This window comes from Periophthalmus magnuspinnatus, chromosome 21 (assembly GCF_009829125.3).
Source record: "Periophthalmus magnuspinnatus isolate fPerMag1 chromosome 21, fPerMag1.2.pri, whole genome shotgun sequence".
NCBI classification, from domain to species: Eukaryota; Metazoa; Chordata; class Actinopteri; order Gobiiformes; family Gobiidae; genus Periophthalmus; species Periophthalmus magnuspinnatus.
In genome coordinates, this window is record NC_047146.1 from 6,433,993 (window position 1) to 6,450,125 (window position 16,133).

At 41.4% G+C, this 16,133-nt stretch overlaps 1 protein-coding gene across 9 annotated transcripts in view; it reads left to right on the top strand.

The window, feature by feature from the left end:
- caska (calcium/calmodulin-dependent serine protein kinase a) overlaps nucleotides 1-16,133 on the top strand; it is a 160,292-nt gene that overhangs the window by 142,314 nt on the left and 1,845 nt on the right. For 2 of the 9 annotated variants that reach the window (XM_033986391.2, XM_033986394.2), the window contains 11 exons: nucleotides 326-404; nucleotides 2,234-2,319; nucleotides 3,087-3,152; nucleotides 4,036-4,104; nucleotides 5,496-5,531; nucleotides 6,863-7,059; nucleotides 8,485-8,600; nucleotides 14,166-14,246; nucleotides 14,331-14,411; nucleotides 15,334-15,536; nucleotides 15,909-15,992. In XM_033986391.2, coding sequence (XP_033842282.1) covers nucleotides 326-404; nucleotides 2,234-2,319; nucleotides 3,087-3,152; nucleotides 4,036-4,104; nucleotides 5,496-5,531; nucleotides 6,863-7,059; nucleotides 8,485-8,600; nucleotides 14,166-14,246; nucleotides 14,331-14,411; nucleotides 15,334-15,536; nucleotides 15,909-15,992 — 1,098 coding nt within the window. Of the gene's footprint in view, nucleotides 1-325; nucleotides 405-2,233; nucleotides 2,320-3,086; nucleotides 3,153-4,035; nucleotides 4,105-5,495; nucleotides 5,532-6,495; nucleotides 6,538-6,862; nucleotides 7,060-8,484; nucleotides 8,601-14,165; nucleotides 14,247-14,330; nucleotides 14,412-15,333; nucleotides 15,537-15,908; nucleotides 15,993-16,133 lie in introns of all 9 variants that reach the window. The other 7 variants (XM_033986396.2, XM_033986395.2, XM_055230777.1 and 4 more) reach the window with 5 other exon arrangements.

Consider the following 16,133-nt stretch of genomic DNA (forward strand, 5'->3'; position numbering starts at 1 on the left):
AAAGCTAAAAGGCGCTGTTAACTTGAAAACTACCACTTCATGACATCACGAGGTGGAACAGAGCGTTTTGAGCATTGGAGATGTACAGACTGATAATAAAGTGTGACTCAAACGTGTGAATGAAACAAAACACAACGCCAGGTCTGTTTTTGAGGAGGTAACAACATGTATGGTTTAAACAAGCGTCAATTCTGCGTAATATGAGGCCTTTAAGTAAATTTTTAAACTGTACTTTTACTTTTACTTGAGTATTTTTTTGCTCTGGTATCTCTACTTTTACTCAAGTAACTAAACGGAGCGCTTCTTCCACCCTCTGTTTGTTTAGGGGATCACACTCAAAATGAATGACTCCAACCACTGCACTGTGGCGAGGATTATGCACGGAGGAATGATCCACCGACAAGGTACGTCACTGTCCATGGAACTGCCGTTTTTTGTTGTTGTTTTTTTGTTTGGGATCACATTTTTAATAAAGTCTTGACATAATCTGCAGTTATACAAGTTACAGTGTACAGTAGCAGTGTACAAGTCACAGTTTGATTACGTTTTAGTCCTTTTTAAAAACATTTCTGTGTAATCCCTCAGTCGGCCAGGTCTGACCCAAGCCGCTTCTGGTCAGATTACACTGGACACTGCCTTGTATCAGTCTAAAAAGCGGAGCTAACTACACTGAAGCTAAAAAAACGCCTATTTTTTACAGTTTCTAGGCAGTTTTCAGGCTAGGTCTATTGCGTTGCCCCCTAAATGTGCCTGAATCCTACTTGGCATAGCCATTCAAGCTCCTATTGAGTGATTTCACACTTATTAGCATGCTTTGGGTCTGAGGATGGAGTTATAGATAGGGGGATAGATGATGTCTGAGTCGCTCTTTCCCCGTTTTAAACCCACACTTCCCTCCTATTTCCCCCGAGATCCCCTTTTGATTGGCATATACAGAAAGATAAAAGAACGTAAAGAGAAAAGAAAGTGGAGAAGAGGAGTTTTTTGGGGGGTTTTTTCAGTCTTTTACCAAACTTGAAATCAGCCGTTTGATGTGATTTGTTGTTCCCACGCTCCTTCAGTTATTTTCAGTTTGACCTTATTCGGCCCCGCCCACTTTTGCCTCTAAATGCTCCAAACCGCGCTCTCTTTGTGGTTGGAATCCCATTGTTTTCCGTGGCGAATTCTGGAAATCTGGTGGATAGTTGTTCATGTGGCCAGCAAGTCAACACCTCACGATTCTCTGGAGACTTAAAAACGGATCTGTAGTCCGAATAAAACTGATTTCCTGTCAAAAAAACGGACAAAATAATACAACCCGAATGACGAGAAATAAGGCGAATATAGCACATTTAAATAGAGATGGGACAATAAACGTGATATAATTAAACTACAAAAAGGGCAATAAGAATCATTAATACAACCAAGTTTCCGTGAGCCTCTTAATGATCTATTTATTAAATCCATCGTCGAAGAAAAATTGGACAAAACGTTGTAGGACTGAAGACGTTTTTCGCTGCTCGTCCAAGCCGTTCCTTCAGTCCTTAAAATCTACGAATATAGTTAGTTAAGTTGAACGTTTTGACAGTTCTGTTTGGCATTCAGAACGAGGATATTCCCACAGGCATCCAGTTCTTTAAATTAAGAAATAGTCGCTGTAACTTAAGAGGATTGCTTCAGTAAAATAAATAAGAACTTAAGTTAGGAAAGGATGTGTGTCACGAAGGAATAAGATGTCACGAAGCGGTAGTTTGCGAATACAGACAGCTGCGTTTTACCTTTAGTTCAGTAGAGATTCCGGCAATTCCAGGTCTGAAATGATCCGAATGACTCTAAATGTGAAGGTGTGTGGCGTTTAAAAACACAGTGGAGCACTTCCTGTATTACCAGATGACATCACAAGGCGGAACGGACTAGAGTGTTTTTCGTTTGAGAGAAGAACTAAGCCTAAATTTGCAGGGTTTGTGCGTTAATCGTGTGTGAATGAAACAAAAAAAACACAACTCCAGGTGTGTTTGCGATGAGAAAACAACATTATAGATCAGAAAACAGTGTAATATCTGTCCTTTAACGCCCGATCAGCTTCATTTCGGGTTGTGTGAGGGAACAGACCCTGGTCGGAGTAGTGTTAGTAGTCTCGTTTGGTAGTTCCCTCCGCGGTGTAATCAGACAGGAGCGCCGGAGGAGAGCGAGAGTGAGCGGAAGGAAGAACTGTGTTGTCAGAGTTCCATTTGTCACTGCCTTTTTATTTCAGGAACGCTGCACGTCGGAGATGAGATCAGGGAAATCAATGGTATCAGTGTGGCCAATCAGACGGTTGAGCAGCTGCAAAAGATGCTGGTAAGTTTGTTATGTCTGAGTTGTATTGATACTTCGCGGCTGATCTCATCAACGTTCCCCCGGGGGGCGCGATGCTAACTGTAGGCTCGGCTCCGTCTGAAGCTCTCGGACTCAAATTAGACTTTAATCTGAGCTTTAATTTAACGCAATCTGACCAGAGACAATTGACTTAGCCGGAGCTATGACAGGTGAGCTGATTTGTGCTGCTAAACAAGTCGCTCTCAAATAACATTACACACAGAAGCTAGATAGCATTAGCATTAGCCTACGGTTGTTCAGTTAGTCACTCTTCACCTTTTTGCGTGAAATAAAACTCCTAAACTGGACAGTGAACACTCGATTTGATCACAAGCTCCTGAAAATGCTCCGTTTTTATCCATTTTGGGGGTTTTTTCTTGAGTTTTCAGACGATTTTATAACTTGCTTTGTCTGCGTTTGCTAATGTGTGCGTTGCGTCGCCACGGTAACACATCCATCACCCATTTACATGTGCTAATCAGTTATCAGTTAAAATTATGACCACATTTCAAGGTAAAACTGACATAAGACGTATTCGCAGGCATGTTTGCGACGAGGAAGCATCATTATAAGAGAGATCAGGCGTAACGTAGCGTAATATAGCCCGTTTAATGTTTAGTTTAGGCATTAACGTGCATTCTGTCCACTATAGGATGTGAAAGATGAACGTACTATACAGTGGTCATAAAGCTCCTGCATGTAACTATAGAATTCACTGTATTATATCACTAATATTTTTGTTTTCACAGAGGGAAATGAGAGGCAGCATCACTTTTAAAATTGTGCCAAGTTACCGGAGTCAAGGCTCGTGCGAGGTACTGTGTGTTCTCTGGTGCCTCTTTCTTCTGCTGATCGTGTCACTAACAAACTGCTGGCCAGAGCGAGTGTGTGTGCGTGCGTGCGTGTGCGTGTATGTGTGTGTATAACTCCGGTTTGTGGTGTGTGTGTGTGTGTGCGTTTGTGTGTCTGTGGGTGGGGCCTGAGACTTGCTGTGTTTCGCTGGTGCCGGGTGGGTCCCTCCGCACACCAATTTAAAAACCAAGATACCGGAACAACTCTTTTTTTTCTCCCCCCATCCCTTCGCTCCAGGAATAAGCCACACCTCTTTGTGTGATCCTGCCCTCTCTGTGCAACGAGCCCGCCGCAAAACTTGTAGGACTTAGGAATCTTATCTTCTTCTTATGGGGATCAGCCATGAAAAAAAAACAAAAAAAAACCCAAAAAACATATCGCTTGATGTTTTGGTTGCACGCTAACACACTCTTCAAGCTAATCTCTGAATGAAGCATAAACAAACCTATACGTGCAAATTATGTAATGTTTTATAACGTAGGTGACAAAGCAAAAGGAAAGCTTGAGTTGCTTCGATTCCCAAGGGAACTCATTTGCTCACAGTAGCTTAAATACATTTTTTAAATAATCTTTAATCTATAATCTTTACTATATAGCGTCTTCTACTTACACCGTGAGCTCAGACTAATAAAACCCACATAGTCCTTTGCGTTGAGCCACTGCACCCAGAGAAGATGACCTCATGGAGTCGTCTGGTCCTACGCCAGTCTGCTGCCCCCCTGTGGTCATACAGAGACCTGCAGGTTGGGTGCCGATGCTGTTAAACACATTACATCAGTGCAGCTGTGTGAATCTGTGTGTGTGTGTGCGTGTGTGTGTGTCGTGCTCACTTGTGTGTCATTGCAGAAAGACTCCCCCAACACCTCCAGGCAGTCCCCCGCTAATGGCCACTCCAGCATTAACAGTTCGATATTGGTAAGGATTCCCCCCCCCCTCCGAAAATCCCAAATCCGTCCCCACCGTTCCTATAGACTGGAGCCGAAACACCCACGTTTTCACAATATTGTTTTATTGTGGTATATTTTGCCTGTGGTTTTATTTTATTAATATTTTTGAGTTGTATTACTAGTTTGTACAGTTGTGTCCAAACAAGTCTATATAACTGCTCAGTCGGGTCTATGTTTTGGCTACACGCACAGAGGAAAGCAAGATGTTACCAAGGTTGCATTGAAATTATGAAAGGTTGAGGCTGTTTTAGCAATTATACACACCACATAAAAACTGAAACTAGTCCCAGAACTAAACCAGGACTTGACCAGGACTAAACTGAGGTTAATCCAGGGTCAGGCCAAGTCTAAACCACAGACTGTATATATAAATGGATGTAGCTAACCTGCTAGCCGCTGCGTTCCAAACAGGAAATGATCATGTGCGGGGCTACAATTCACTTTATATTGAAAAACCGTGGCCCCTCTCTCTGTAACTGCTGCTGTCAGACTCGTCATTTTGGTGTTAAATTGTTCGTATTAACCCGCTCTACATGATCCTTGTGTTTTTATTTTGCTATTGTGTCTGTAAATCAAGATATGAACATTAATAACAGACAAATCAGGCGTCTTCTTTCTGCTAGCGTTGGCAACAGATTCGATTGACAACGTTGCTAAGCGCCCGCTCCCTGCTAAACCAGTGTGGCAGCCGGGAAGGGGCGTTACCTTCAACAGCCTCGCTCCGGATTGGCTCTTTGGTTGCTAAGATACTCGTAGTCGGAAATCCTAATATGCAACGTGACTCCAGTTTCACCGCTGTAACTGTTTGCATCGATTAGCTTCATTTGACTGGAGCCTTATTCCACTTCTTTATACAGTCTGTCGTCTAAACACAACTTTGGACTTTGATTCACCCCTGAGCCAGACTTTGGACACACCTGTATTATTATTATTATCATTATTATTATTATTATTATAAGAGTAAATGTCTGAAAACTGGTCCCTCCCACTGATTTTTGTGTCAAAACAGCTGTGTCCGATATCTCAGTTAAATTGGTGTGCACTTTTTGCCTGCTGTACCAGACCAGTGGTGCAGGGGGCGCTGTAACTCTGGACACTTCCTCGGACTCTGCTTGAGCTGTAGCCCGCTTGCTTTGCTCTTTGACTTTTGACGCTTGGTTTGCTTTAACACAGTAGCTTAAAACTATTCGTTGCTACTCTTTCAACTCTCTAATTTATGTAAAGTTGTTTTTTTTATTTTTTCCCCACATCCTTTAAATCCCGTAATGAGAGAATGTGTAACTAAAATCTGCGTTTATGCATAATTTTGCTAATGGCGCATCATTTTTTTTTTTTATTATGAACGCTTTACTTCAACAGGATCTGCCTTCGACCATTCAGCCAAAAGGTCGCCAGGTAAAAATGTCCCTTCATTTAGTTGGAAAAACGTGTGTTGTGTCTGTTTTTGACCCTTTTCTGACCTCTACTTTTACCAGTGGTGGATGAAGTACTCAATTTTGTGAAGTAAAAGTACAGATACAGAGGTAAAAAGTTACTAAAATAAAAGTATCACATCGAAAAATTGACCTAAGCACCTGTTTAAAATGTACTTTAAGAGTAAAAAGTGCACATTTAAAAGTGTTAAATGGAGTAATATTGATTCAAAACTGATACCGATTTTGGTCACAGTAACAATACGAATCAATTTTGTATTTTACTCATGATTTTGTGTTTTTTTTAAGCTTGAACTGGAAAACTTTAGTCAGGATGTTTCCACGAACATGGTAAAAATAACCACTCAAATCAGATGGAAAGTAGTTTTTACTTTTCAGTCCTGTTCAAAATTGTAGTGGAGTAGAAAGTACAGATACTGCTCTCAAATGTACTGAAGTATAAGTCAAAAATATCCACTGTAAATCTGTACTTTACTGCTTGTACTTCGTTACCTTCCACCACTGACTTTTACTAACCCAAAAGCACTTTAGAGCAACATCCTTTTACACTACTCCCTCATTTTGTTTGGTCCCAGTTCACGTTTGATCCATTTTAGAACGTTTAAGTCTCAAAGTGGCACTAACGGCACAGGTATTTGAAATGAAAATAACCCCGTAACCACAGACGAGGTCAAAAACAGAAGTAGTGATGTTCCCTGTCTGTTTCACCCCCATTGTTTTGTGCATGTATCCCATTCAAGTCCAAATAAATATTCCCCTTTTAACACCTACCACCAGAGGGCACTGCAGTACAACAGACGCTGCCCTCTGCCCCTGTCCCATCATTATCACTCCTGTGTTTTCTACCCCACCGACCCCCACCGTTGTAGTGCTGTGTAGAGGATGCATATCGCTGCATGATGTGTGTGATGCTTTCCAAATCCTAGATTGTTGCCAGACCTCCAATCAAGGACAAAATGTCTGTGAAGGTAAGATTTAGGGAACAACATTACAATTTCCAAACGTAGACGCCTTCAGTTAGAGTTTAGCGTTTTTGTTTGGAACTAACTGACACTTAGACACAGCCAGTCCCATTATTAGCAGTGTTTTCGAGGCTCGTTAAAGTCTTTATTTCAGCGGGGATAGCTTTTTCTAAGTACTTTTCCGAACCACATCTCTTTCTGCGCGTTCATCCTTGTGCTCATTATCTCGTACAAAAGCTTCTGTCATTTCAAGTTTGTCTCTTTCCAAAACACATTCACTTCGTCTTAAGCTTCTCCAGAACTTTCCCCACACGTTTTGCCTCCTCCGCAGATCTACGTCCGGGCCCAGTTTGAGTACGACCCGTCCAAAGATGAACTCATTCCCTGCAAAGAAGCTGGGATCCGGTTCCGAGTGGGAGACATTATCCAGATTATCTCCAAAGACGATCATAACTGGTGGCAGGGAAAACTGGAAAACACTAAGAACGGAACAGCGGGGCTCATCCCGTCCCCCGAGCTCCAGGAATGGTGAGAATCATGTTGATCGCTGTATTTTTATAGAGATGGGCTCTTGTACACAGCCTAGATATAAACAGGGTGGCCCAAAAGTCACTGACAGCTGAAAAAAACTCAACTCTTTTGTTTCTAAATATTTTTATTTCACTTTTTCAGAGCGTTTAGAACGACCCTTCCGACTTTAACATGAGCAAATCCAGCACCGAGGAACGAACCCTCATTGAACAGTGGTACTTTGAGTCACATGGGTCAAATTCACAAACCCAGAGTCGACATTTTAACACCAGAGATGCCCCGAGTGTAAACGCCATTAAAGGAATAATAAGTGTTTTTCAAAGACAGGGGGCAGTATGTGATCTCCACAGACCTGACTAGTCCTGATTTCTTCCTGTGGGGCGATCTTAAAGAAAAGGTGTTTGTGAATAAACCTCAGACAATAAACGACTTAAAACGTGATATCAAGGATCAAATAAGAGACATAAGCTGGAAATGCTTTAAATGTGTAAAGTGTGTTGGATCGGGCTGTTCAGGGAGAAAACGAAAATGCTGGACAGGTCATTAGGTCATTTTTACTTCCCCTCATTTAAGTAGTGATAAGTTCAAGTGTAAGTGAACAATTATAACCGTATATATTGCCAAAAATCTCTGAAGGTTCAGTTTATCTACTGATAAAATTCGGTGAGTATAACTTAGGAATTATAGGAGCGACTGAAGATTTAAAAGTGTCAGTGACTTTTGGGCTTATATATTTTTGATATTTCACTCACAAATCTGTATATTTGTCAACACATTTTGTCCATCTTTGAATTATTTTGAGTTTTAAAATGAGTTTGTGAGCCGCTGCGTCTAAGTAATTCCCTTTGTGGATCAATGTAGTTTGTCTAAGTCTATATATATCGTCTATGACAAAACAAAACTGGCTTTTTAATGCGACCTATAATTTCCGGATATAACATCACGTCTACACCTACAAACATGCGGTTGTGCAGCTTCGTCGTTGGCGGATGTAATGAAGGGTAATTGGGGCTTCAGACAGTGCAGTCGCTTCTAGAAACACTTGACTCGCTTCATTAAAAAAGAAAAAAACACTTTGTATTACATGTCCCATCATTATAAACCTATTATCCTTCTGTCTGCTCTAGATTTATAATGTCTGACACTCGTGGATCATTATAATTTGCATGTTTTAAATCGCAATATTCATCAGAAATGACTTAATAAACAAAACAAGTCGCTGTCGGCGCCCCCTATGGACCCGAATCCTACGAGTATCACGGATTGGAGACGTGTACCGGTGGAAAACATGGGTAAATCGACAAAACGGCGTCTCGAAAATAAGCGATTAAAGATTACGCAAACACGCACGAATCACAAAGCTCTGAAATAAGTCTGATCTCACGTCTATAGACAAACTGAGTCCATGTTTGTGTTTTTTAGGCGTGTGGCGTGTATAGCGATGGAAAAGACCAAGCAGGAACAGCAGGCCAGTTGCACCTGGTTTGGCAAGAAAAAGAAACAATACAAAGACAAGTATTTGGCAAAGCACAACGCAGGTAAGTCGCACAATGACACACACTGGCATGAGAACACACCCAGAGCTGTTACATTACAAAACTGGTCTGGTCACATTAAAAACTTAACATGGCACCACCAGAACCAGGGCATAAAATAAGTGTCGACGTTGGTAGAAATCACACCAGAGTCATTTGGTTCGTGCTAGCCAGAGTGTTAGCATTTTTCCTAGTCACATTTCGCAGCTGTGTACCGGGCTGTGTCACGTTACGGCCGCTCGGGTCAAAGTCATCGCGCTCGTGTTGATTCGTGAGTGTAAACACACGAAGGGGGCGGGGCTCCGGCTAACCGCTGACACACGCACAACGTTTTGGAAGTTTGGTAATGATTGGCGAGTTTATCTGCACTGATTACAGTTCGAGTTTGTTCTGAGAAAGCAGATGACTATTGGCAATCAGTTATTTTCAAGTTTTCTTTTAATCTTTGGTCGGTTTTAAGTTTTGAATCAACACAATTTGTAGTTTTTCGAAGACGTTCTGTCAGTGAAATGTGTTAAACTTATATTTTGTGTATAGGAGTTACACGTGATATTAAGACACTTAGATAAGACTTTGTAACAGAAACAACTGCCTTTTATGGTGTGTGTTTCCTGCAGATTTATGTCTATTGTGGCACAGTTCATTTTTACACATAACGTTTTATATAATATTGTATTTGGAGTAAAATCGAATTACCTAAAATTTGTACTTGGATACTTTTTTTCCACTACATCTCAGTGCCGTATCTGTACTTTCTACTCCACTACGAGTACTTTTCATATTATTTGAGGGGTTATTTTGACCATGTTAGTGGAAATATCCTGACTAAGCAAAAATAAATACACAAAATTTATGAAAAAAATGATTAAACTGATTCGTATTGTTACTGTGAGCAAAATACGTTTCATTTTTTTTATCTATGTCACTACATTTAACACTAACAAATGATTAACACTTGTGCGAAATGGTTTTACTTTTGTACTCGTAAAATACTGTTGTCTGAGACTTGCAGAAAAGGTTTATTTTTAAGGTTTACTTTAACACATTTATAATTTGATCAAACAAAAAAAATATGAAAAAAAAAGCTACAAAAAAATTATAGATTGAGTTGTTTCTGTTGCACAAAATTCAACTCAAATCTTTATCAAAATCACCACATTTGAAGCTTTTTAAGACTCAAAATCTGCGTGAAATACTTTTACTTTTTACTCTTTAAGTACATTTTTACACAGTACTTTAATACTTTTACTTAAGCAGATGTTTTCACGTGATACTTTTACTTTTAATTGAGTATTTTTTCTCGCTCTGGCGTCTGCACTTTTACTTAAATAACACAACTGACTACTTTTTCCACCACTGATCTTAAACATCACAGGTCGAGCGGTCACGTTCACTGATTCACTGGTTGGCGGTGCGACTCCAGCTCCCACACGTGAATACTGTCATTGTGTCCTTGGGCAAGACACTTAACCCCCCTCGCCCCCAGCGCAGTGTCTAATGTACAGTGGTATACGAATGTGCGCGTGAACGGGGTAGTATTTCCTTGAACGTTCCTTGATGTAAAGTGCTCTGAGTGACTTGAAGTTGGAAAAGCGCTATATGAAACTATAAATGTAACACCAGTTTATCATTTTGAGGAACAGGACCATGTTTAATCGCTAAATGCTGCCCGAAAATCAAACATTGCCTATAGAAAAAAAGCAGTCCGGGCCGGTGTCACAGAGTTGGGAGCTGAGAGTCAGGTGTCCGTCTCATGTACAGTATGTTCCCCAGCAGCTGCTATGTCCGACCGGGGAATCCGAGAAGGCTACGACTAAGCATCTGCTCACTGTAGCCAGCTCAGCGCGCTCCACAACACCACAGTCACGCTGGAGCCCAAGTTTACAACTACTATAAGCCTCCACATAAGCACAAATACAGGCCAGAGTTTTACACGGTGAACGTACACACTGTCTGCACTTGTCTGCCTAGTAAAATTATGTAACAGGTTTTTTTTTATGGGGGGGAGGGGGACGTTCCTACTGGTGCGTGTAAGAATTGATACTTTGCAGCTGATGTCATCAATATTCCCCCGGGGTGTGATGCTAACTGAAGGTACTACGCAAACTAAAGCTCCGTGACTCAAGTGAGACGGAAATCTGAGCTGAAAGCAGTGACTTAATCGAGAGGTGAACATGATTCGTGCGTCAGCCAACAGTTTTTCAGTTGGTCGCTCTCACCTTTTAGTGTAAAATCAGACTTTTAGTGTTTTTTCTTAACAGTTTTACAACTTTTTAGGCTGTGTTTGCTAATCTGTGCGTTGCGTCGCTGTGGTAGCTACTGAAAATTCCGCTGCAAAGTATCAATAGCTGAACATCGCCAAAAAAAACTTACTTCAGTATTTCAGCTGTTAATCTTAAAACCCTGCATGACTTACATCTATCACGTATTTATTTTATTTGTGTTTTGGCTCACGCTGGTTGAAAATATCACATATATATTGGAGGGGGTTCGTTATTTTGTGTTGCACATTTGAATATTTTGATGAGTCGAGTCAAACGTTACAAATCTACCTTTTATTATGCGTTTTTACTATTATCTTTCAACAGATAATTTCAACATTACTGCTGCATTTACTGCCCAAATCGAGTAACTAGGGCAAAGTTTAGTTCTCGTGTTACTGTTGGTGCCCAGTGGGGGGGGTTTGCTGGTTACAAACTTCGAAACAACATGCCTCATCTTCATTTTAACCTCAGTCATCAAGTCTCAGTTTGCAACAGGGGCGGCGCCAGACATTTTTGGTTGGAGGAGTTGAGGGGGGGGGGCTAAGGTTCTCAATGTGGGTGCTCACTTAACATGTTAATTTAGAGTCTTTTAGCAACAGAACATGTTTGAGTCGCTGCTTTAAACCAGTTTAAATGCAGTTAGCTCTTGTAGTGGTTTATAAAAGCTAATATGGAGCCTCATTTTGAACACTCTGCGGTCGCCATTTGAACATTTTTAGTTGAAATTGGATGTGATATGAAAGTGAGGAGCTATGGGAGTGCATTGACCATTCTAGGGGAGGCTAGTGTCACCTCAAGCCCCCCCCCCTGGTGCCGCCCCTGGTTTGCAACACAACGATGATTTATTTTATAACTTAAGAAATTCAGATTGTTCCACTGACAACTGCATTTTCTTATAAAACATTAAACAGCACATTAATATTATTTTTTCCCCCCCATTTACTCTGTAACCAGGGGCGGCGCCAGGAGAAGGGGGTTGAGGGGGCACTAGCCTCCCCCAGAATTGCCAATGCACCCTCCATATAAGTCACTACAGGGGCTAACTAACCCAAAAGTCACTGAGACTTTTAAATCTTCAGTCGCTCCTATAATTCTTAAGTTATACTCATCAAATTTTATCAGTAGGTAAACTGAACGTTCCCAGATTTTTGCGATATATACAGTTATAATTGTTCACTTACACTTGAACTTATCACTACTTAAACGAGGGGAAATAAAAATGACCTAATGACCTGTCCAGCATTTTCGTTTTCGCCCTGAACAGCCCGATCCAACACACTTTACATAACATTTAAAGCATTTCCGGGCTTATGTCTCTTATTTGATCCTCGATATTACGTTTTTAGTCGTTTATTGTCTGAGGTTTATTCACAAACACCTTTTCTTTAAGATCGCCCCACAGGAAGAAATCAGGACTAGTCAGGTCTGTGGAGATCACATACTGCCCCCTGTCTTTGAAAAACACTTATTATTCCTTTAATGGCGTTTACACTCGGGGCATCTCTGGTGTTAAAATGTCGACTTTAACACAGCTGGGTTTGTGAATTTGACCCATGTGACTCAAAGTACCACTGTACAATGAGGGTTCGTTCCTCGGTGCTGGATTTGCTCAGATTAATGTGGGAAGAGTCGTTCTAAACGCTGTGAAAAAATAAAATAAAAATACTTAGAAACAAGAGTTATGAAGTGACTTTTGGGCCACCCCGTACATTTAAACTGGTTTAAAACAGCGATTCCAACATGATAATGGACCTGCCACGCTCACATCCATAAAAAAGCTTTAAATTAACATGTTAAGCGAGGACCCCCATTGAAGAACTTTGCCCCCCCCCCCATTGCTCCTCCAATCAAAAGTACCTGGCTCCGCCCCCGTCTGTAACCCCTGCTGCATTTTTGAGTACAATGTAATTTTGTGGTTGTAATGTAACGATCCCTCCTGTCCCATCTCTTTTGCTTGCTTCTTCTGAACGGCTTCTGCATGTAAGTAACAACAATATCCGTCCATCCCCGATACACGGCTGTCACTGTAGAAGTTTTGTCTGTTTTGTTTCTGCCGAACGCGCCAACAGAAACAAAAAAATCAAACTCAAACCACCCGCACCTCCACCGTAGCAAGTCTTGAGCTTACGTAACACGAGGCTTGCGCAGAGACAGTCGTTGTTCTGGCTTTAACTAACACTCACACTCACTCTAGACCTCCAATCACTTCTGCTCTGGCTCACAAACACTCCAGGGGCTTGTGGGTGTTGTGTTTCACTTGACAGCTCAGTCAGACGGCATTGTTTGAAGAAGACTAAACACAATTACGTCTAAGTCTTTTATTTTTGCAACACACAGAAAAACAAGAACACGCTTTATCGATAAAAAACCCAGTGTGGTCACGTGATGTTGCTGTGACGTGTCCGATCAGCTGATTTAAACAAGTTTTGGCGCTGCCTTTCTTCCGGTAGAGGCGGGACGACAGCGCCATCTGCAGTCCGACTTCTTCAAGACAGTATCCCAGGTGTGTGAGAGTAAAAAGGGCCCCCTCGTCCCGGTTTAAGGAAAGAAAGAAGACTCAGGCAGCTACTCGTCCACCCAAAAGATAAAATAGAACCGGAGAACAAATTTTTAACGTCATTTATGAAATAACCTGGATGTCTTGTGATAAAACGTACATGTGGGAAACGGGGAGGGCATCCAGTACACGGAAAAAAGATGGAATAGAATGAGAGGAAGAAACAGTGAAGAGTAAACAAAACACAAAGCAGAACAGGAGCGACTCAAATCGGCCATTTTGGATCACTGTAAAAGAGAAACACATTATGAACGGGGACAGAGGAAAACAAACTCTGTTGCTGGATTAATTGAAATATGGAAATGTGGGATCCTGTTTTGAAGAAGTGGGACTGCAGATGTCGTCCTGCCGCAACCAGAACGAAGACGTCGCCAAAACCTGTGTAAATCAGCTGATCGGACATGTCACAGCAACATCACGTGACCACTCTGAGGCGCTACTGAGCATGTCCAAACTGTCAGGGAACAAACTAAACCTTCGTCTGGAAAAGAATTTATTGTTGAAATAAAGGAAGTAGCAGAAAAAGCCCAAATATAAAGACACAGATGGACTTAGTGCTGCTTGGACAAAGTGTAAAACTTTTAAGCAGTCTATTTCCAAAACTATCAGAGGACACTAAAGTAATTTTTTATTCTAAATCAAAGAAATTAGTTTGAAGATAGACATATTTTATAGTTTCAATGTTTCTGGTCCATTGTCTCAAACGATCTCACAGTTTTGTTCTAAACCTGGTTTAATTTCTCACAGTGTTTGACCAACTAGACCTCGTCACATATGAAGAGGTCGTGAAGCTTCCCGCTTTCAAAAGGAAAACATTAGTCTTGTTAGGTAAGTTACACTTCATATTGTCACTTGTGCCGTCATTTAATTTTATAATGTACAGTTACCATGGAGACGATGTGTCCTGAACAGGTGCTCACGGCGTGGGGCGACGTCACATAAAGAACACGCTCATAACGAAACATCCAGACAGATTCGCCTACCCGATTCCACGTAAGATCACATGACAGATCACACGACACGACAGATCACACGACACGACACGACAGATCACACGACACGACAGATCACACGACACGACAGATCACACGACACGACAGATCACACAACACGACGGATCACACGACACGACAGATCACACGACACGACAGATCACACGACACGACAGATCACACGACACGACGGATCACACGACACGACGGATCACACGACAGATCACACTCAGTTACTTATGAAGAGGTCAAAAGCTAAAACACAAAAAAAGACAAAATGTTTTTTTCTTTTTGTTACTTTCCTCTTCTACAGATATTAGTAATGATGATAATGTAAAGTGGATTTGGATGGATCGTTTAATTAGTTTTTTGTCAAGTCAAATTAATTTATGAAGCACATTTTAAAAACAATCCCATCTGCCCAAAGTGCTGTGCAAAGTGCAAAAAGACAATGGAACAATACAATACAAGTGTCCCTCTCAGCTCGCGTTAAAAGCCAGAGCAAAACTATTAGTTTTTAACAAAGATTTAAAAATATTTAAAGATTGGTTTTAATACCCAGAGGAGGGCTGTTCCAGAGTCTGGGACCAGCAAAAGCCCAGTCCACTCTAATTTTTAGCTGGGACCTTGGAAAATCTAAAATAATCTGGTCTGCTGATCTTAAAGTTCTGCTGGGAACATGGACAGACAGAAGCTCAGAGAGATGGAGAGTGTGTGTAATGTATTTTAAACAGGGCAAAAAGAGACTGTGTGCTCTCATTGGGCTCCTCTGTATAAAGGAAAGAAGTAAAACACAGTTGTCTTTAGAAAATATTACTATACTAAGAGTAAACCACAAACCTCCGATGCCTTTTTCAAATGGCATTTATCTGTTTTTGAACTCTTAGTATAGTTTTACCTTACCCCTCTGCTCTGACCTCCAGACACAACCAGACCTCCAAAGAAGGACGAAGAGAACGGCAAGAACTACTACTTCGTCTCCCACGACCAGATGATGCAGGACATCAGCAACAACGAGTACCTGGAGTATGGCAGCCACGAGGACGCCATGTACGGCACGCGGCTCGAGACCATCCGCAGCATCCACCAGCAGGGTCTCATAGCCATCCTCGACGTGGAGCCCCAGGTCAGCCAAGTACTTTACAGAAGACATTAAAATCACAGTACAACGAATCATAACATAAATAATGATCATAAAATAAACATTAAAAAAGAAGAGCAGATGCGGCTGTCTTAAGGCTCGTCTGGAGAGGCCAGTGAGCAGATTTTTACAGTAGTCTAACCACCTGGAGATAAACACATGGATAAATCTCTCTAAGTCTGGTTTTGACAGCATCCCTTTGATTTTTACAATGTGTTTTCGATGGTAAAAAGCCGCAGATGTTATTGATTTGATGTGGCTGTTAAAGTTCAAGTCTGAGTCCATTATTACCTCCGGATTTCTCGCCTGATTTGACAATAATTGGACAATAATATCAAAGCGATGTCTCCGTTTTAGGCCCTGAAGGTTTTGCGGACAGCCGAGTTCGCCCCATACGTCGTGTTTATCGCTGCGCCAACGATCACACCGGGAATAAATGAGGTACGCTCACAGCAGAGACCTGTTTTCCATTTCTGCTGTACTCTTTGTTCATTCCGTAGAATCTTTTGTACCCAATTTCACCTTAGACCTTCTAGTTCTAAATCATCGTGTATGTGTCGTGTATGTGTCGTGTATGTGTGT